Source organism: Bos mutus, chromosome 10, assembly GCF_027580195.1.
Source record: "Bos mutus isolate GX-2022 chromosome 10, NWIPB_WYAK_1.1, whole genome shotgun sequence".
In the NCBI taxonomy this organism is placed as follows: domain Eukaryota; kingdom Metazoa; phylum Chordata; class Mammalia; order Artiodactyla; family Bovidae; genus Bos; species Bos mutus.
In genome coordinates this window covers 6,214,236-6,236,114 of record NC_091626.1, presented here as the reverse complement: position 1 = coordinate 6,236,114, position 21,879 = coordinate 6,214,236, and the positions used below count along the sequence as shown (strand labels likewise).

The 21,879-nt window shown below is 41.8% G+C and overlaps 1 protein-coding gene across 1 annotated transcript in view; it reads left to right on the top strand.

The window, feature by feature from the left end:
- The first annotated feature begins 10,726 nt into the window (after positions 1-10,726).
- ANKRD31 (ankyrin repeat domain 31) overlaps positions 10,727-21,879 on the top strand; it is a 134,388-nt gene continuing 123,235 nt past the window's right edge. Inside the window, 3 exon segments of the mRNA XM_070378491.1 lie at positions 10,727-10,830; positions 18,587-18,645; positions 20,721-20,830. Of these exon segments, the coding sequence (XP_070234592.1) occupies positions 10,727-10,830; positions 18,587-18,645; positions 20,721-20,830 (273 nt within the window).

Here is a 21,879-nt window from a genome sequence, read left to right as displayed (position 1 = left end):
CCGTTGAATAATGAGGACTGATTTCCTTTAGGATTGACTGGTTTGATCTCCTTGCAGGGCAAGGGACTCTAAAGAGTCTTCAACAACACAGTTCAAAAGCATCAAATCTTTGGCGCTCAACTTTCTTTACAGTCCAACTTTTAGATCCGTACATGATTACTGGAAAACCATAGCTTTGACTAGACAAACCTTTGTTGGCAAAGTAATGTCTCTGCTTTTTAATATGCTGTCTAAGTTTGTCTAGGTTTGTAAGCTAGGGCTGCCCAGGTAACACTAGTGGTAAAGAACCTTCCTGCAAATGCAGGAGATGTAAGAGATGTGGGTTTGATATCTGGGTTGGGAAGATCCCCTGGAGGAGGAAATGGCAACCCACTCCAGTATTCTTGCCTGGAAAATCCTATGGACAGAGGAACCATGGGGTCGAAAAGAGTCGAACATGACTGAGTGACTAACACTATTACTATGAGGAGGTTTGTTACAGCTTTTCTTCCAAAGAGCAAGCATCTTTTAATTTCATGGCTGCAATCACCATCTGCAGTGATTTTAGAGCCTAAGAAAATAAAGTCTGTCACTGTTTCCATTGTTCCCCCATCTATTTGCCGTGAAGTGGTTGGACCACACGCCGTGATCTTTGTTTTTTGAAAGCTGAGTTTTAAGCCAGGTTTTCACTCTCCTCTTTCATTTTCATCAAGAGGCTCTTTAGTTCCTCTTTGCTTTCTGTCATAAGGGTGGTGTCATCTGCATATCGGAGGTTATTGATATTTCTCCTGGCAGTCTTGACTCCAGCTTGTGCTTCTTCCAGCCCAGTGTTTCTCATGATGTACTCTGCATAGAAGTTAAATAAACACAGGGTGACAGTACACGGCCTTGACGTACTCCTTTTCCTATTTGGAACCAGTCTGTTGCTCCATGTCCAGTTCTAACTATTGCTTCTCGACCTGTATACAGATTTCTCAGGAGGAAGGTAAGGTGGTCTGGTATTCCCATCTCTGAAGAATTTTCCACAGTTTGTTGTGATCCTCATAGTCAAAGGCTTTGGTGTAGTCAATGAAGCAGAAGTAGATGTTTTTCTGGAACTCTCTTGCTTTTTCAATGATCCAATGGATGTTGGCAATTTGACCTATGGCTCCTCTGCCTTTTCTAAATCCAGCTTGAACATCTGGAAGTTCTTGTTTCACGTACTCTTGAAGCCTGGCTTGGAGAATTTTGAGCATTACTTTGCTAGTGTGTGTGATGACTGCAATTGTGCGGTAGTTTGAACATTCTTTGGCATTGTCTTTCTTTGAGATTGGAATGAAAAGTGACCTTTTCCAGTCCTTTAGAGAAGGAATTTTCCAAATTTGCTGGCATACTGAGTGCAGCACTTCCACAGCATCATCTTTTAGGATTTGAAATAGCTTAACTGGAATTCCATCACCTCCACTAGCTTTGTTCGTAGTGATGCTTCCTAAGGCCCACTTGACTTCACACTTCAGAATGTCTGGCTCTAGGTGAGTGACCACACCATTGTGATTATCTGGGTCATGAAGCTCTTTTTTGTACAGTTCTTCTGTGTATTCTTGCCACCTCTTCTTAATATCTTCTGCTTCTGTTAGGTCCATACTGTTTCTGTCCTTCTAGTCTTTCCCATTCTGTTGTTTTCCTCTCTTTCTTTGCACTGATCACTGAGGAAGGCTTTCTTGTCTCTTCTTGCTATTCTTTGGAACTCTGCATTCAGATGCTTATATCTTCCCTTTCCTCCTTTGCTTTTCACGTCTCTTCTTTTCACAGCTATTTGTAAGGCCTCCCCAGACAGCCATTTTGCTTTTTTGCATTTCTTTTCCATGGGGATGGTCTTGATCCCTGTCTCCTGTACAATGTCATGAACCTCATTCCATAGTTCATCAGGCACTCTATATATCAGATCTAGGCCCTTAAATCTATTTCGCACGTCCACTGTATAATCAGAAGGGATTTGATTTAGGTCATACCTGAATGGTCTAGTGGATTTCCATACTTTCTTCAATTTAAGTCTGAATTTGGCAATAAGGAGTTTATGATCTGAGCCACAGTCAGCTCCCGGTCTTGCTTTTGCTGACTGTATAGAGCTTCTCCATCTTTGGCTGCAAAGACTATAATCAATCTGATTTTGGTATTGACCATATGGTGATTATATTATAGGGGGAAAATAATCTTAAGAATCCTTACAAAACCCTCATAATCATGTTACAATATTGTTGCTTTTTCATGTCATCATAAATGATAAAATGTTGTAGTTCTCTTTCTTAGACAGATGATCAGTGTGTAACTGTTTCCCCTAACTGGGACATTTGCATTTTCCCTTCTAAAAAAAATGTATTATTCATGGTCCAGTAGAGCTAAGCAATGAATAACTATAATAGTAAAGATCACACACAATAGCAACACCTTGCAGGCATCCTGGGGCAGTGGGTCAGGGAGGGTTGTTATGATTTATTACTAGGCATGTCTGATCCTCTGTTTCTCATTTTTGAAATGCTGAATGTTTTTGCAGTCATCTTTTGCTGATTTTATGGACTTCATTATATTTTTTTGTCTGTTATCAGAATAACAGATGCTATTAGTTATTTTTTAGATTTTTAAAAAATGAAGTATTAATTGCATATTAGGCTACTATCTTAACGACTTCCCAGGTGGCACTAGCAGTAAAGAGCCTGCCTGCCAATGCAGGAGACGTAAGAAATGCAGGTTTGATCCCTGCGTTGGGAAGATCTCCTGGGGAAGGAATGGCAACTCACTCCAGTATTCTTGCCTAGCACATCCCATGGACAGAGGAGCATGGCAGGCTACAGTCCGTATGGTGGCAAAGAGTTGGAAAGGATTGATTTACTTAGTGTGCACACGTGCAGGCTACTATCTTAAATTTCAGAGTACTTTTAACTTTCTGAAGTACTTTCATATCTATTCTATGTATGCTATTTTAAAGTAAAATTGAACTTCTCTATTAAATTCTGTACTAAGAAGGGCATAGCCTGTAGGAGTTGTGCTTGGCAAATTTCTGCAGTGAATCAACTATAATGTGACTGCAGAATAAATTTAGGTACTGAACCAACATCTAATCCTGGGCAAACCTGTCTGTTTGTTTTCCCACATTTTGCAGTTTTTGAGAAAGGGTCTCACGTATCCCAATTTTTCTGATTGCATAATATTCTCATTCAATTTTCAATTCACAAAACAGTTCTGATTTGTGCTAAACACCATATAAACTGTTTGGGTTGATGAACATCAACATTTTTTCTTTTTAAATGCAAATCATTGAGAAAATGAATGTTCTTTTAGGAAAATGTATTTTAAAATACTTACCATGAAATAGTCAGTGAAATATTTTATCTATCTTTATTGTGGGAGGTGGTAAATAAAATAATAAAGTGAAATGTGGGTTTACTCTCTTAGATATTCAAGTTGTATTGTATTTATGATTAGTCAAACCTTCCATAAAAGTCTCAAATCGTATAGTTCTGGGATCCAGAGTAACCAGGATAGTTAGGGAGTTTGGGATGGACATGTACACCCTGCCATATTTAAAATGGATGACTGATGAGACCTACTGTATAACTTACGGAACTCTGCTCAACATTATGTGGCAGCCTGGATGGGGGAGGAGTTTGGGGGAGAATGGATACATGTAAATATATGGTTGGGTCTCTTCACTGTTCACCTGAAACTATCACAACTTTGTTAATCAGCTATGCTGCTGCTACTGCTGTTAAGTCGCTTCAGTCGTGTCCAACTCTATGCGACCCCATAGATGGCAGCCCACCAGGCTCTCCCGTCCCTGGGATTCTCCAGGCAAGAACACTGGAGTGGGTTGCCATTTCCTTCTCCAATGCATGACAGTGAAAAGGGAAAGTGAAGTCGCTCAGTCATGTCCTACTCCTAGGGACCCCATGGACTGCAGCCCACCAGGCCCCTCCGTCCATGGGATTTTCCAGGCAAGAGTGCTGGAGTGGGTTGCCATTGCCTTCTCCATAATCAGCTATAGCTCAATACAAAATAAAAGGTTAAAAAAATAAAGTATCCTGGGTAGAATGGAGATGATATGAAACTATAGGCAGGAAAAAATTTTCATTATAAAAGCCACATATATTGTGTAGCTATAAAATCCTGAGACTTCCTTTTCAAAATCCACACTTCCAAGCAATTCTCGTTACATTACAGATTGTACATACTCCACTTCCTGCTTAGTGCCTGAGCCTTATTCCACGCTGCTCTCCCCTGACTCCCCAGCTCCAGGCGCAGAAGCCTCCTGGGATGTCTCAGCCTTTGCACTTGTGTTCATGTTGTAGGTCTTAGGTCAAATGTCACCTATTCAGAGAGGTGGTCTCTAACCATGGTGTCTAATCAGCACCCTCTTTCTTTCAGGCACAGATCACTCTGAGTTATCTCATTTATTCATGTACTTGTTTATCATCTGCCTCATCCATTAAGACGAGAGGGCAGTAAAGGAAGGGCCCTAATTCCCAGCCCTCCTCCAGGGCACTGATCCTCATGAACATTTGTGACATAGCATATATGATATTAGTCAGCTGCTGGTGGCTCAGACAGTAAAGCATCTGCCTGCAATGCAGGAGACTGGGTTCTATCCTTCAGTCAGGAAGATCCCCTGGAGAAGGAAATCGCGACTCACTCCAATACTCTTGCCTGGAAAATTCCACGGATGGAGGAGCCTGGTGGGCTACAGTCCATGGGGTTGCAAAGAGTCGGATACGACTGAGCGACTTCACTTTCACTTTCATATACGCTATTGGATATTCAAAACAAATTTAGGTCCTGAAATTTGAAATTTTCAGTGCCTAATGGAAATCTGAGGTGGTCAAGCTGACACTCTACTTTTAATTCACCTTAGAGATCAGGGGCGGCGGCCGAGAGGAGCTACTCTATGTCCGAAGTCAGGGGCAGTGGCCGAGACAAGCTACTGCATGCCCAAGGTTAGGGCGGTGGCCGAGAGGAGCTACCCCACATCCAAGGAGCGGTGGCTGCTCAGGTGCAGGAGGGCTGAGAGGGGCTACTCCACATTCAAGGTCAGGAGGGGCGGCAGTGAGGAGACACCCCTTGTCCAAGGTAAGGAGGAGCAGCTGGGCTTTGTTGGCTTTGTTTACCACAAGCCGTGAAGAGATACCCACGACCAAGGTAAGAGAAACCCAAGTAAGACAGTGGGTGTTGCAAGAGGGCGTCAGAGGGCAGACAAACTGAAACCATGATCACAGAAAACTAGCCAATCTGATCACATGGACCACAGCCTTGTCTAACTCAATGAAACTAAGCCATGCCGTGTGGGGCCACCCAAGATGGACAGGTCATGGTGGAGAGGTCTGATAGAATGGTCCACTGGAGAAGGGAATGGCAAACCACTTCAGCATTCTTGCCTTGAGAACTCCATGAACAGTATGAAAAGGCAAAATGATAGGATACTGAAAGAGGAACTCCCCGGGTCGGTAGGTGCCCAATATGCTACTGGAGATCAGTGGAGAAATAACTCCAGAAAAAATGAAGGGATGGAGCCAAAGCAAAAAAAAAAAATACCCAGTTGTGGACGTGACTCGTGATAGAAGCAAGGTCCGATGCTGTAAAGAGCAATATTGCATAGGAACCTGGAATGTCAGGTCCATGAATCAAGGCAAATTGGAAGTGGTCAAACAGGAGATGGCAAGAGTGAACGTCAACATTCTAGGAATCAGCGAACCAAAATGGACTGGAATGGGTGAATTTAACTCAGATGACCATTATACCTACTAGTGTGGGCAGGAATCCCTCAGAAGAAATGGAGTAGCCATCATGGTCAACAAAAGGGTCCGAAATGCAGTACTTGGATGCAAACTCAAAAACGACAGAATGATCTCTGTTCGTTTCCAAGGCAAACCATTCAATATCACAGTAATCCAACTCTAGGCCCCAACCAGTAATGCTGAAGAAGATGAAGTTGAACGGTTCTGTGAAGACCTACAAGACCTTTTAGAACTAACACCCCAAAAAGATGTCCTTTTCATTATAGGGGACTGGAATGCAAAAGTAGGAAGTCAAGAAACACATGGAGTAACAGGAAAATTTGGCCTTGGAATATGGAATGAAGCAGGGCAAAGGCTAATAGAGTTTTGCCAAGAGAACACACTGGTCATAGCAAACACCCTCTTCCAACACCACAAGAGAAGACTCTACACATGGATATCACCAGATGGTCAATACCGAAATCAGACTGATTATAGTCTTTGCAGCCAAAGATGGAGAAGCTCTATACAGTCAGCAAAAGCAAAACCAGGAGCTGACTGTGACTCAGGTCATGAACTCCTTATTGCCAAATTCAGACTTAAATTGAAGAAAGTAGGGAAAACCACTAGACCATTCAGGTATGACCTAAATCAAATCCCTTATGATTATACAGTGGAAGTGAGAAATAGATTTAAGGGACTAGATATGATAGACAGAGTGCCTGATGAACTATGGACTGAGGTTCATGACATTGTACAGGAGACAGGGATCAAGACCATTCCCATGGAAAAGAAATGCAAAAAAAGCAAAATGGCTGCCTGGGGAGGCCTTACAAATAGCTGTGAAAAGAAGAGAAGCGAAAAGCAAAGGAGAAAAGGAAAGATATAAGCATCTGAATGCAGAGTTCCAAAGAATAGCAAGGAGAGATATGAAAGCCTTCTTCAGTGATCAATGCAAAGAAATAGAGGAAAACAACAAAATGGGAAAGACTACAGATCTCTTCAAGAAAATGAGAGATACCAAGGGAACATTTCATGCAAAGATGGGCTCAATAAAGGACAGAAATGGTATGGACCTAACAGAAGCAGAAGATATTAAGAAGAGGTGGCAAGAATACACAGAAGAACTGTACAAAAAAGAGCTTCATGACCCAGATAATCACGATGGTGTTATCACTCACCTAGAGCCAGACATCCTGGAATGTGAAGTCAAGTGGGCCTTAGAAAGCATCACTACGAACAAAGCTAGTGAAGGTGATGGAATTCCAGTTGAGCTATTCCAAATCCTGAAAGATGATGCTGTCAAAGTGCTGCACTCAACATGCCAGCAAATTTGGAAAACTCAGCAGTGGCCATAGGACTGGAAAAGGTAAGTTTTCATTCCAATCCCAAAGAAAGGCAATGCCAAAGAATGCTCAAACTACCACACAATTGCACTCATCTCACATGCTAGGAAAGTAATGCTCAAAATTCTCCAAGCCAGGCTTCAGCAATATGTGAACCGTGAACTTCCAGATGTTTAAGCTGGATTTAGAAAAGGCAGAGGAACCAGAGATCAAATTGCCAACATCCGCTGGATCATCAAAAAAGCAAGAGAGTTCCAGAAAAACATCTATTTCTGCTTTATTGACTATGCCAAAGGCTTTGACTGTGTGGATCACAGTAAACTGTGGAAAATTCTGAAAGAGATGGGAATACCAGACCACCTGACCTGCCTCTTAGGAAGCAACAGTTAGAATTGGACATGGAACAACAGACTGGAAAAGGAGTACATCAAGGCTGTATATTGTCACCCTGCTTATTTAACTTATATGCAGAGTACATCATGAGAAACACTGGGCTGGAATAAGCACAAGCTGGAATCAAGATTGCCAGGAGAAATATCAATAACCTCCGATATGCAGATGACACCACCCTTATGGCAGAAAGTGAAAAGGAACTAAAAAGCCTCTTGACGAAAGTCAAAGAGGAGAGTGAAAAAGTTGGCTTAAAGCTCAACATTCAGAAAACGAAGATCATGGCATCTGGTCCCATCACTTCATGGGAAATAGATGGTAAAACAGTGGAAACAGTGTACGACTTTCTTTTTTTGGGCTCCAAAATCACTGCAGATGGTGACTACAGCCGTGAAATTAAAAGACGCTTACTCCTTAGAAGGAAAGTTATGGCCAACCTAGATAGCATACTGAAAAGCAGAGATATTACTTCACCAACAAAGGTCCGTCTAGTCAAGACTATGGTTTTTCCAGTGGTCATGTATGGATGTGAGAGTTGGACTGTGAAGAAAGCTGAGCACCGAAGAATTGATGGTTTTGAACTGTGGTGTTGGAGAAGACTCTTGAGAGTCCCTTGGACTGCAAGGAGATCCAACCAGTTCATCCTAAAGATCAGTCCTGGGTGTTCATTGGAAGGACTGAAGCTGAGTCTGAAACTCCAATACTTTGGCCACCTCACGTGAAGGGTTGACTCATCGGAAAAGACCCTGATGCTGGGAGGGATTGGGGGCAGGAGGAGAAGGGGATGACAGAGGATGAGATGGCTGGATGGCATCACTGACTTGATGGACGTGAGTCTCAGTGAACTCTGGAGTTGGTGATGGACAGGGAGGCCTGGTGTGCTGCGATTCATGGGGTCGCAGAGTCAGACACGACTGAAGCACTCAACTGAACTGAAGTGACTAATGCAGGATGTAGGTGGAAATGTATTAAAAACACAAAGATGTCTAGTTCTTTGCATATTTATTACTATTCTGCCTGGCTTATGGGGTTGAGGTGAGGAATATTCAAGTAAGTTTTTTTTGTATATTTACTGTAGGTAATTTTATTTTTATTGAAGTACAGTTGATTTACAATATTGTGTTTCAGGTGTACAGCAAAGTAATTCAGATCTTTTCTTAGATTCTTTTCCATTATAGGTTTTTGTAAGATATTGAATATAGTTCCTTGTGCTATACAATAAATCTCTGTTGTTTTTTATATATCATAATATCTGTTAATATCATACTCTTAACTTATCCCTCCCCATCTCCCACTTTCCCTTCTGGTAGCCATAAGTTTGTTTGTATGTCTGTGAGTCTGTTTCTGCTTTGTAAATAAATTAATTTGTATTATTTTCCCCACTTATAAGTGATATCATATAATATTTATCTTTCTCTGCTTTACTTCACTTAGTGTTTTTTTATGCCCATCCATGTTGCTGCAAATATTTCATTCTTTATGACTGAGTAATGTTCCAGTGTGTGTGTGTGTGTTTGTGTGTCTATGTCTTTCTTATCCATTCATCTATCCATGCACATCTGGGTTGCTTCCATGTCTTGGCTACTGTAAATAGTGCTGCTTTTAACATTGGGTCAATGTATCTTTTTGAATTAAGAGTTTTTGTCTTTTCCAGGTATATGCCTACAAGCATGATTACTAGCTTTAGTTTTTTAAGGAATCTCTATACTGTGTAGGAGGATTCCCTTTCTCCACACCTTCACCAGTATCAAATAAGTTTAAAAGACAACCACTGTTTTAGATAGCAGTGGCTTGAATTAGATCTAAACAGTAAAATAATAGCATGACAAAGCCATTCCATCTACTGCAAAGTGAAGTACATTGAGTCAGAAAATCCTATTTCCTAACATTTACATGATAAACCTTCCAAGACCCAATATGGGTACTAAACACTTGCTATGCAGAAGCAGCCTGTCATATTGGAGTCTTCCTCTCACTTGGCAGGTGGGGCCCACTTGGCTTTGTTTTAAGAGTTTCAGTTTAAAACATTTTAACAGGCTGAAATCATATATATAAAAATCTAGTCACTTCATTTAAAAATAATTGGTAATTTTTGGATGTTGCTAGGCACCCATATTTGGAGAAGGAAATGGCAACCCACTCTAGTATTCTTGCCTGGAGAATTCCATGGACAGAGGAGTCTGGTGGGCTTGTCAGTCCATGGGGTCGCAGAGTCGGACACGGCTGAGCGACTATCACTGACTCACTCACTCAGGCACCCATATTATTATAAAAATTAATAAAGGGAAAAAATAAAGCATTTGTATTCCAGGGTAACCAAAGAGTTGATGAGGGGGAAAAAAAAATACAAGATACATCAGTTATTAATAAATCAGCTGGTGATTCAAAAACTCCTGATTAATATTTTTGTTTTTGCCTACTTAAGGCGACTTTGGGGGGAAGGGGATGTGGAAAAGGCAGCAGTTGGAGGACTCAAAAGCACTCTTCGGGGCTAAGATTACATTCTGGCTTCAGAGAAGTCTGTCAGAGGCGACAGTTCCTTCCGGGGTCTGCGTCTCACAAGCCTGGAGATGGCGCTGCACGGGGACCTGACCCAGCTCTCCCTCTCTGCCGGAAGCGTTAGGCGGGCTCGGCCTGCGGTCTGTCTGCGGCAACGCTTCCTGTCTGATCCCCGCGGCCGCACCTCCGGTCCCTTTGAGGACCGCTGGGCCTCAAAGCAAAAGTGCGGAAAGTGGGTGCGGTAGCAAGCCACGCCCTGGATCGCCGAGAATCCCTGGGCCCTCTGGACGTCGCTCGGCTCCTTCCGGCCACGACCCGGGCGAAGCGGGGCCGGGGCGGGGCGAGGCGGGGCCGGGGCGGGGGCGAGGCGAGGCGGGGCCGGGGCGGGGCGAGGCGGGGCCGGGGCGGGGCGAGGCGGGGCGGGGGCGTCGTGCGGCGTGCTGACGTGCGGCGCCCGGCTCCCCCTGCAGGCGGCGCGCGGCTGCGCCTGTCGGCCACGTGAGGCTCCCCCTGCCGGCCGCGTGCGATCACACCGCGGCGCTGGCCTGCTTCCCTCACGACGCACTCGCGGCCTGAGGCGCTGCACTCGCGGAACAGGCCGGTCTCCCGCCAAGAATGTTCTTATTAATTCATAATTTCTCCTGGCCCTCAGAGCACTTTTTGTTTTGTGATTTTTATTTTTTTAATTAAAAAACAAATTTTTTTTGTTTTGCGGAAATGGAGGAGTTGGAGAAGGAGGATAAGAAAGACTCCGAGTGCGACGTGGAGATGGAAGAAGGCTCCCAGGCCGCAGACTGGGACAGCGATGAAACGGTGGTAGAGGGGTCCGTGACGGAGAGCGACCCCGAGGAAGAGGCGCTGCCCTGGAGAAGGTGACCGCCCTTGGGCGGGGCATTGGCGGCGGGTGGCCCTCCGAGATTTGAGGGGGAGGTGTTCCCAGCCAGACTGCGTGCAGGCGGGAGTAGGGCCTGTGGGCGCCCAGGCCTGAGCTAAGAACTTTGTAGATAAAGACCCCCAAACCCTCCCCATACCCCCTCACCTAGGACCGAATGAGCTTTATAGTTAAGTGGCGTTGGAAGGAAAGAAAGTAAAGTCGCTCAGTCGTGTCCGACTCTTTGCGACCCCGTGGACTGTAGCCTACCAGGCACCTCTGTCCATGGGATTCTCCAGGCAAGAATACTGGAGTGGGTTACCATTTCCTTCTCCAGGGGATCTTCCCCACCCAGGGATCGAACCCGGATCTCCTGCATTGGAGGCAGACTCTTTAACCTCTGAGCCACCATTACGGCACTTTAAAAAAGCCCGCTTTCTTAGCCTGGGGCTTTTTTGCACAGGTACAAAAGTATTGGGTCTAAACCCTTCATGCGTTACGCTTCAAGCGACTCCTAACTCACGTGTAAGGGGCAGTTCCTATACTTTCCAGAAACGATCGTGTGATGGGGGAGCTGGTTACTGCCAAACTGGAGACGGATAGCTTTGTAAGAATCAAGAGAAGATGGTAGTTCTTTCATCAAAACATAGCTAGTTCTCTGTGCTGGACACGGGGAGAAGATAAAAGAGAAGAGGCCACTGCCTTTGAGAAACCTGCAGGCCAGGAAAGCCATAAACAGATCGTTTCAATATTGTGTGGGAAGTTCAGGGTTGGAGGTAGGTGCAGGCTGGTTTAGGAGCTCAGAGGAGGGTTGTCTTCTGTAATTTATTTATTTATGTTTGGTTCCCTTGAGTTGCTGCGCATATGCTTTCTCCAGTTGCAGTCATTGGGGAGCTACTCTTTGTTGGGGTGCACGGGCTTCCTCATCGTGGTGGCTTCTCTTGTTGAGTGTAGGGTGTCGGCACACCGGTGCCGGCTCAGTAGTTGTGGCAGGGGACTAGCTGCCCCTCGGCATGTGAAATCTTCTCAGACCAGGGATCAAACCCATGTCCCCTGCACTGACAGGTGGATTCCCATCTGCTATACAGAGTTGGCTTCTGAGTAGAGGCGTGAAGATGGATAGGAGTTAAGTCAGGTGAAGAGGTTTTTAGGCCAAGGGAACTGCCTGGGTAAGGGTGTCGTGGTGGGACATAGCAATGTGTTATGTGTGCTGGAACGTGCAAACAGTTAAGTATTACTGATGTGTTAAATGTTGTGATAGGTGTGGTGAAAGATGAGCCTGGAGAGAAAGGTAGGATAAGGTCATGTAAGGCTTCTTAGAGCTTGTATGAGTCTCTAAGATCTTAAGTGGAGGAGTAGCATAATCAGATTTTCATTCACTCATGCATGCCCTGGATCGGGGCTTTGTAAATTCCAATGAAAAGTTTTTTATTTCTTTAAATCACTTCAGAATCCTGTTAAAAGGTGGATTCCAATTCAGGAGTTCTCATGGCACCCCACTCCAGTACTCTTGTCTGGAAAATCCCATGGACGGAGGGCCTGGTGGGCTGTAGTCCATGAGGTCGCTAAGAGTTGGACACGGCTGAGCGACTTCACTTTCACTTTTCACTTTCATGCATTGGAGAAGGAAATGGCCACCCAGTCCAGTGTTCTTGCCTGGAGAACCCCAGGGACGGGGGAGCCTGGTGGGCTGCCGTCTATGGGGTCGCACAGAGTCGGACATGACTGAAGCGACTTAGCAGCAACAGCAAGTATATGTTCAGGTCAAATCATATTCTGTGAACATTATAAGTGAATATAAAGGCTAATTGAATAAAATACCCTATAAAATGAGTGTTCATTCTGTCCTTTAAGACAGACTAGCACTGTCCTCATGAATTGTCTAGATGAAAAATACCTGTTATAAAGGATACAGTTGCAGAAGGGAAAAATATAAAGCAAGATACAATGAGACAATGAATAATTGGACTAAAATAGCTAAAGTAAGAAACATTTTGGGTCAGGATCTATGTCAAAATAATTACTCCTCCAATGATTAAAATAGAATGGTGCCAAGTACTATTCTTAAAGCTGTAAACTCTGAGAGAAGAGATAGAGCAAGATTAGCTTCAGTAGTGGGGCATCAGTCCCCCATGGCCAGCAGCCACTCTCTGCAGCTGATGCAGGGTCATTGGCCTGCACACCCCTCTCTGGTGCCACCGGACGAAGGACTTCATCCTCTCCCCACAGAGGACACACAGAGTAGTGGGGTTGGCACACACTTTTCAACAGAACAGAGGAGTACACCCTGAGGCTAGACAGGGAAGTGTATTCCCATACAAGGTGGTAAGTCTAGTACAGGCTGGGAGGACTCTGTCTTTTAGGAGGAAAATGTTCCAGACCCAAGGCCTAGCAGGGGTGAAAGATGATATGCGCACGACTGCCTTTCTCAACACATTCTTTGTTATCTCCTGTAGAAAGTACACATATTGCCTCCTCAGTTGAATCAGATCAAACCTCTCGATCTAATAACTGGTTTACAGGAAATATACAGGACAGACGAACACATGACATGTAGTCTTCAAATCCCAAATGTGGGAAACTCTATGGGAAAACCAACCCAGTTTCTTCAACAAATAAATTGTAAGGGGCAGGGAAAGGTATAACTTGCAGATTTTAAAAGAGACTTAAGAGACATACAACCAAATGCAATGTGTGTATCTTGTTTGGATCCTGATATGAACAAAACCATTGAAAAAAGAGACAGGGAAATCTGACTGCAATCTGTCTGTTAGTTTACATTGCTGTATAGCAGCTTACTCCAAAACGTATTAACTTCTTAAAGCAATAAACATACTGTGTAGTTTCTGTGGTTCAGGAGTTGAGGAGTCACTTGACTAATCATCAGGCTCAAGGACTCAGAAGGCTGCATTCATCTCACGGTTTCATGAAAAGGAGCCACTACCCGAATGGTGGTTGTGAGATTCAGCTCCTTCTTTGGCTGTTGACTTTAGCCCTTGGCTCCTCTCTGTTGACGGGGGCCTCCCTTAGTTTCCTGGTATGTAGGCTTCTGCAAAGGACATCCGCAACCTGGCAGGCTGGCTTCCACAAGAGGGAAGCAGCGAGAGAATGAGAGGAGAAGATGGAAGCCAGTGAGGCCACATCCCAACCTGTTTGCTGTGTTTTGTTTATGAGAAGAGTTGCTGGATCCAGTCCATACTCAAGGATAAATACCATATACAAGGGTATAAATACTGAGAGCCATTAAAGAGGTTGCTTACTATAGGCTATATAACGTTTAATAACATTAATTAATTATTAGCTTTTTTAAATATGTAGTTTTGGCTGTTTTTACAGGTGTGATTATTATGGTTATGTTAAAAGAGTCCTTATCTTTTAGAATTGAATACTGAAATATTTCCAGATGAAATGGAATAAGATGTTCAGGATTTGCTTTAAAAATAATCTAGTAAGAGACTCACACTGGGTGGAGAGGATGGCAAGGGTTATAGAGGAAGCAATAATGGCTGGGTACTGATAATTATTGCACTCAGATGGTGAGTGTACTATTGTCTTTTATTTGTGATTATTTGTAATTTTCCATAAAGAAGTAGAATGGGTAAAAAAAAAAAAACATACCCGGGTTCCAAATCATATATTTATGCCTTAGTACATTGTTACATTCTTGGATTCTGGGAAGATTTTAAAACATTTTTTTTTAATTGTGGTGAGATATATATATAATGTAGAATAGCATTTTAGCCATTTTCAAGTGTATAATTCAGTGACATTAAATACATTCACATTCTTGTGCAGCCATCACTACTAGTTATCTCTAGAATTTTTTCATCTCCCCAAATTGACACTCTGTGTATAACTCCCCATTCTTCCCTGCCATCAGCCCTTGGCAGCCACCATTCTGCTTTCTGTTTCTATGAATCTGATTACTCTCTGTACCTCATGTAAGTGGAATGATACCATTTTTGTTCTTTTATGTCTGATTTTTTTCACTTAATATGATGTCTTTAAGGTCTGTCCATGATGTAGCATTTATTAGTATTTCTTTCCTTTTTAAGGCTGAAAAATATTCCACTATATGTAGGTTCCACATTGTTTATCTACTCATCTGTCAGTGGACACTTGTCAATCTCCACCTTTTAGCTGTTGTGAATAGTGTTTCTGTGAACATAAGTGTACAAATTCAGGTCTCTGTTTTCAGTTGTTTTGTGTACATACACAGAAATGGAATTATTAGATCAAACTGTAAATCTGTGTCTAATTTTTTGAGGACGCACCATACTGTTTTCCACAGTGGCTGTACCAATTTACATTCCCACTAGCAATGAACAAGAGTTCCAGTTTCTCCATATACTTGCCACATTTGTTATTTTTGTTTTTTGTTTGTTTATTTGTTTTTGGTTGGTGTGAAGTAGTATCTCATTATGGTTTCCCTAATGCTTAGTATTGTTGAGCATTTTTCATGTTGCCAAGAGAAATATCAGTAACCTCAGATATGCAGATGACACCACACTTGTGGCAGAAAGTAAAGAGGAACTAAAAAGCCTCTTGATGAAAGTGAAAGAGGAGAGTGAAACAGTTGGCTTAAAGCTCAACATTCAGAAAACTGAGATCATGGCATCCAGTCCCATCACTTCATGGCAAATACATGGGGAAACAATGGAAACAGTGATAGACTTTCTTTTCTTGGGCTCCAGAATCACTGCAGCTGGTGACTGCAGCCATGAAATTAAAAGACACTTGCTCCTTGGAAGAAAAACTATGACAGACCTAGAGAGCATATTAAAAAGCAGACACATTGTCAACAAAGTGCTGTCTAGTCAAAGTTATGGTTTTTCCAGTAGTCATGTGTGGATGTGAGAGTTGGACTGTAAAGAAAGACCATAAAGAAAGCTGAGTGCCGAAGAATTAATACTTTTAAACTGTGTTTTTGGAGAAGACTCTCGAGTCCCCTGGACTGCCAGGAGATCAAACAAGTCAATCTTAAAGGAAATCAGTCCTGAACGCTTGTTGGAAGGACTAATACTGAAGCTGCAGCTCCAATACTCTGGCCACCTGTTGCAAAGGGCTGACTCATTGGAAAAGACCCTAATGCTGGGAAAGATTGAAGGCAGGAGGAGAAGGGGACGACAGAGGATGAGATGGTTGGATGGCATCACTGACCCGATGGACATGAGTTTGAGCAAGCTCCGGGAGTTGGCGATGGACAGGGAAGCCTGGTGTGCTGCAGTCCGTGGGGTTGCAAAGAATCACACGTGACTGAGTGACTGAACTGAACTGATTTGTATATCTTCTTTGGAGAAGTGTCTTTTCAAATCCTTTGCCCATTTTTTTTTCATTCTTTAAAGATTTTTTAAACAGAAGAAATTCTTAGTAGCATACTTAGAATGATATATAGTAGCATACTTAGAATGCTCTGCTTAGTAGCATACTCGCCATGATATATCTGCTGTTTTTATCACTCACCAGATCTGAAGCTTCTTGAGAACAAGGACTATCTTTTCTCTTTACCTTGGTGCTGCCTAGAACATAGTAAGATGTGAATCCAAAACTTAAATTTCTGTTATTTATGTTCTGAAAATATACACTTGAATTTAACCCTGGGATCTTAAATTCTCTGTGATGTAGAGAAAGGTGAATGAAAAAACCCACCAGCACTGGTTCCTTCACATCATCTCCTCATTTCATTTCTGTTCAAAAACTATATTGATGTTTGCCCCTTACTCCAAAATATCCAAAAATAGCAGAGTATTTATTTAAAAAGAACATGAGCACATGAATACGTCTTAATTTTCATCTTGGAAAAGTTTTTTAATTTATTTTTTAATTGCTTTCCAAAATTTTGTTGTTTTCTGTCAAACATCAACAAGAATCAGCCATAGGTACACCCATGTCCCCTCCCTCCCAAAGCTTCCTCCCATCTCCCTCCCCATCCCACCTGTCTAGACTGTCACAGAGCCCCTGTTTGAGTTCCCTGAGTCAAACAGCAAATTCTTGTTGGGTGTCTATTTTACATATGGTAACGTAAGTTTCCATGTTACTCTCTCCATACATCTCACTCTCTCCCTCCTCACATCCCCCATGTCCATCTGTTCTCTATGTCTATTTCTCCATTGCTGCCCTGCAAATAAATTCATCAGTACCATCTTTCTAGATTCCATATATATGCATTAGTATATGATATTTATATTTCTCTTTCTTATTTATTTCACTGTGTATAATAGCCTCATTAGAAGCTGACTCAAATGCACTCCTTTTTATGGCTCAGTAATATTCCATTGTAGATATGTACCACAGCTGCTTTATCCATGCATCTGTTGATGGGCATCTAGGTTGCTTCCATGTTCTAGCTATTGTAAATAGTGCTTCAATGAACAATGGGATACATGTGTCTTTTTCAGTTTTGGTTTCCTCAGGGTATATGCCTAGGAGTGGGATTGCTGGGTCATATAGTGGTTTTATTACTAGTTTTTTTTTTAAGGAATCTTCATACTGTCTTCCATAGTGGCTGTATCAATTTACATTCCGACTGGCAAGATGGTTCCCTTTTCTCCACACCCTTTCTAGCATTTATTGTTTGTAGAATTTTGATGATGGCCATTCTGACTGGTGTGAAATGGTATCTTGTTTTGATTTACATTTCTCTAATAATGAGCAATGTTGAGCCTCTTTTCATGTGTTTTGTTAGTCATCTGTATGTCTTCTTTGGAGAAATATCTGTTTAGGTCTTTTCCCAGTTTTTGATTGGGCTTTTAGTTTTTCTGGTATTGAGTTGTATGAGCTGCTTGTGTATTTTGGAAATTAATTCTTTGTCAGTTGTTTCCTTTGCTATTATTTTCTCCCATTCTGAGGGTTGTCTTTTCACCTTGTTTGTAGTTTCCTTTGCTGTGCAAAAGTTTTTAAGTTTCATTAGGTCCCACTTATTTGTTTTTGCTTTTATTTCCATTACTCTAGGAGGTGGGTCATAGAGAATCTTGCTTTGATTTATGTCATCAAGCGTTCTGCCTGTATTTTCCTCTAAGAGTTTTATAGTTTCTGGTCTTACATTTAGGTCTTTAATTCATTTTGAGTTTATCTTTGTGTGGCATTAGGAGGGCATGCATGGTGGCTCAGATGGTAAAGAATCCGCCTGCAGTGTGGAAGACCTGGGTTCAATCCCTGGGTTGGGAAGATCCCCTGGAGGAAGAAATGGCAACCCACTGCAGTATTCTTGCCTGGAGAATCCCATGGACAGAGGAGCCTGGCGGGCTGCAGACCAGGGGCTCGCAGAGTCAGACATGACTGAGCGACCGAGCACGTGGCGTTAGGAAGTGCTCTGACTTCACTCCTTCACACATAGCTGCCAGTTTTCCCGGCACCACTTAGTGAAGAGGCTGTCGGCCCCAATGTATGCTCCTGCCTCCTTTGTCAAAAATAAGGTACCCGTAGGTGTGTGAGTCATCTTGGATAAGTTTTAATTTAAAGACTATATTTCTGAAAAAATGCATTGATATAGAATATTAACAGCAGTATAACTAGGAATTTTAGCAAATTTAGGTATAATTTTTATGAGTAGTTTATATTGAACTATGTTAAAAGTTTATTTACTTAATCATTTTGCAATGCATGCTGTGTATCATCACACTGTATAACTTAAACTTATACAATATTATATGTCAGTTACATCTCAGTAAAACTGGAAAAAAAACTTAAATGACAGTTGAATTGTTAGTCTTTAAGAAACATCATAACATCTATACCTTCTTTTTTGTTTCTGAAAGGTTGCTTTTTAATCAAGACACGTCTCTTAGATCTGAGTTCAGTCTCCATCCCAGTAAAGGTGAGAAATAATTCTTTTCATTAAGTAGTCCCTTTACGGAGAAGGCGATGGCACCCCACTCCAGTACTCTTGCCTGGAAAATCCCATGGACGGAGGAGCCTGGTAGGCTGCAGTCCATGGGGTCGATAAGAGTCAGACACGACTGAGCGACTTCACTTTCACTTTTCACTTTCAAGCACTGGAGAAGGAAATGGCAACCCACTCCAGTGTTCTTGCCTGGAGAATCCCAGGGACGGGGGAGCCTGGTGGGCTGACGTCTATGGGGTCACACAGAGTCGGACACAACTGAAGTGACTTAGCAGCAGCAGCAGTCCCTTTAATTTTCCAAGTATTATTATTCTATTAACTTCTTTTATATTTAGTCTTATTCTTTAACTTTACACAGAATAAATTTCTTACAGGCATCTGTAACAGATCTTAAGATCTATTGTTTTAAGGATAGCAATGGGGTTTGTAACTTCTAGAAGATGTTTATGACTCCTAAAGAGGGCTACTGATAATGTGGAAGTAGCACTGGGATAGCAGTTCTCCCCCCAGAGATCTCCCACTTAACCCTCGAACTTTCCTATTTGCAAAGTGAATAATACTTTTTAATAATCAGTCTGATTCTGTCAGACTAAAATTGAGTACAAGTATCCTTGGTATATATTTTTTAAAAAGAGCCTTTCACTTACAAATTCTCCAAACTTCCTGAGTCCACTTCTAGATCAATATTTACACTTCCAGAAAAATCTGTCACTGATTGTTGCAGTTCAGAAAGATTAATTTTGCAGAAAGCCATTCAAATAGTGGGTTATTTCCTTTTATGATTCTTCCTGTGAGCCATTTTTTATTGGAGAATATCTGGAAATAGGTGTAGGACAGAAGGAAAATATCCTAACCATCATGGAACTCTTGTGTGTATGCACTTGTGCCTAGGTGTCCGTGGGGGACTGTTTGCAGAAGCCTCTGTATACACCCAAATCCCCAAATCCCATAGTTGGCCCTCCACATCTGTGTACTGCACGTTCATAGACTCCACCAGCTGTGAAATGTAAACACAGTACACGATTTCATGTGTGGTTGGTGGAATCTGTGCATGTCAAACTCACGGTTGTGGAGGGCCGAATGTATATCCATTAAAAAACATCCTTGTTTAAGTGGACCCCCTGTTATTCAAGGGTCAACTGTAGTTCACAAAGTCCTTGCTGTACATCATCGCACCTGATACCCCAATGGCAAATTACAGTTTGATCTTGGAACAGTTTTTCCTACATGTAATTGGAAGGGATATTGTGTAACATTGGTCTCCAAAGTGTATTCTTATGATGTATAAAATGCCACTAGGAAGAAGTTGGATTTCTGTTTCAATATTCCAACAAAGTTTTTTCCCTTTGCTTCCCTTCCCTTTTCCAAATGGTGGATAGACCTTAATTATTTTGCTAATTATTAACAGTATAACATTTTTAAAGTGTAATATTATATAATGTAAAAAGTGAAAGATCCCATCGCCTACTTTTCTCTGTTAATTTAGCACCTAACAATTGCCAGTGTTTAGTATTTGTGTTGTTTTATAGACATTTGTGTACCAATATAAATATGTTTTTTAATCATTAGTATTGTCCTACATATATTTTTTCTTTGTTATATTGACCTACCCCAGCCTGTTAAATTGCTGCCTTTATTCCATTATATGAATATACCTTTACATAATAACTTGATAATGTTTGATGCTTCTCAGTATGTTTGCCTACTTTTCTGATTATTTCCTTAGAATAAGCAGCTAAAATTAATTTGATTTTAAAGGATGAACACATGTCAGATTTTGACATATATTGCCTCCTATAAAAGATGGCTTTTTCTCTCTAGATCCAACACAGGACATACGCAACCTTTGCCAAACTGGTAAGTAAAATGTATCTGTTTATTTTAATTTGCATTTTTGAAGAGTGCCAAGGTTAGGCATACTTTAATATTAACCATTTACAGTTGTGTGTGTGTGTGTGTGTGTGTGTGTGAGTGAGTGAAGCCTTGGGTCATTGTTAAAGCAGAGCAATAACACTATTGCAAATGACCTGTGATTGTATTTCATTTAGGTGCATCTTCTCCAGAGATTCAGGTTAGATTCAGATTCAGAGAGGATCCACAGGAGCAAATGAGAATAAATCAAACGATGCTTATTCTTATTGAGGATACAGTCTTACAGGTGTGTAGCATACTGATTAAATGCATGCTTTTTAAAAATTAGTAATGCTATTTGAAATAAGGGAAAATTACTCATAATTAATTCTTTTTGCTATTGTTTTGCTTTTCTTTCTTTTTTTCTTTTTTTCCCATTTCTTAGCCAGTCACTCTGTTTCTTATGTAAAAGTCAAATGTTTTAGGCTCTTTTTCTTTTATTTATTTCTCTTTCTCATAGAAATGTGGGATTGAGACAGTTAAAATAGGCTAAAATAAGATATAATAATTAACAGTTTTCATCTCCGTTGTATGTTAGAGGTCACCTTAAATTTGTGAATAAGATACTAATCTGTGTGGTGTAATTTGAGATACAGGCCACTGAAAGACCCCCTCTATTGTCCTGTGTGTGTGTGTGTGTGTGTGCGCGTGTGTGTGTGTGTGTGAGAGAGAGAGAGTACATGTGTGCAGGCATACATTATATACACAAATTTTCACTTGTTTCTTTTTAATGCAGTCACCATGGGGAAAATTAAGGGATGATTCATTTAGCACCTTGCCATAAATAAGTTAACTAACCAGAGATAACTACAGAATTTAAGGAATGGAAGAGAGAATACATGTATTTTAATAGCAGAAATTGACAGAAGTTTCAAAGAGTGACTGTGAGGGTTTCTTTGATATTGTATCTGCTGCTGCTGCTGCTAAGTCGCTTCAGTCGTGTCCAACTCTGTGTGACCCCATAGACAGCAGCCCACCAGGCTCCCTCGTCCCTGGGATTCTCCAGGCAAGAACACTGGAGTGGGTTGCCATGTCCTTCTCCAATGCATGAAAGTGAAAAGAGAAAGTGAAGTCGCTCAGTCGCGTCTGACTCCTGGCGACCCCATGGACTGCAGCCTACCAGGCTCCTCCGTCCATGGGATTTTCCAGGCAAGAGTACTGGAGTGGGGTGCCATTGCTTTCTCCGGATATTGTATCTAGGAAGGTGTATAACTTGTGTAACTAGTCAAAAGAGAAAAATACAACACCAAATATTTTTTTAAAAGCTGGAGATGCCTGTATTTAGTTTCTAACAGT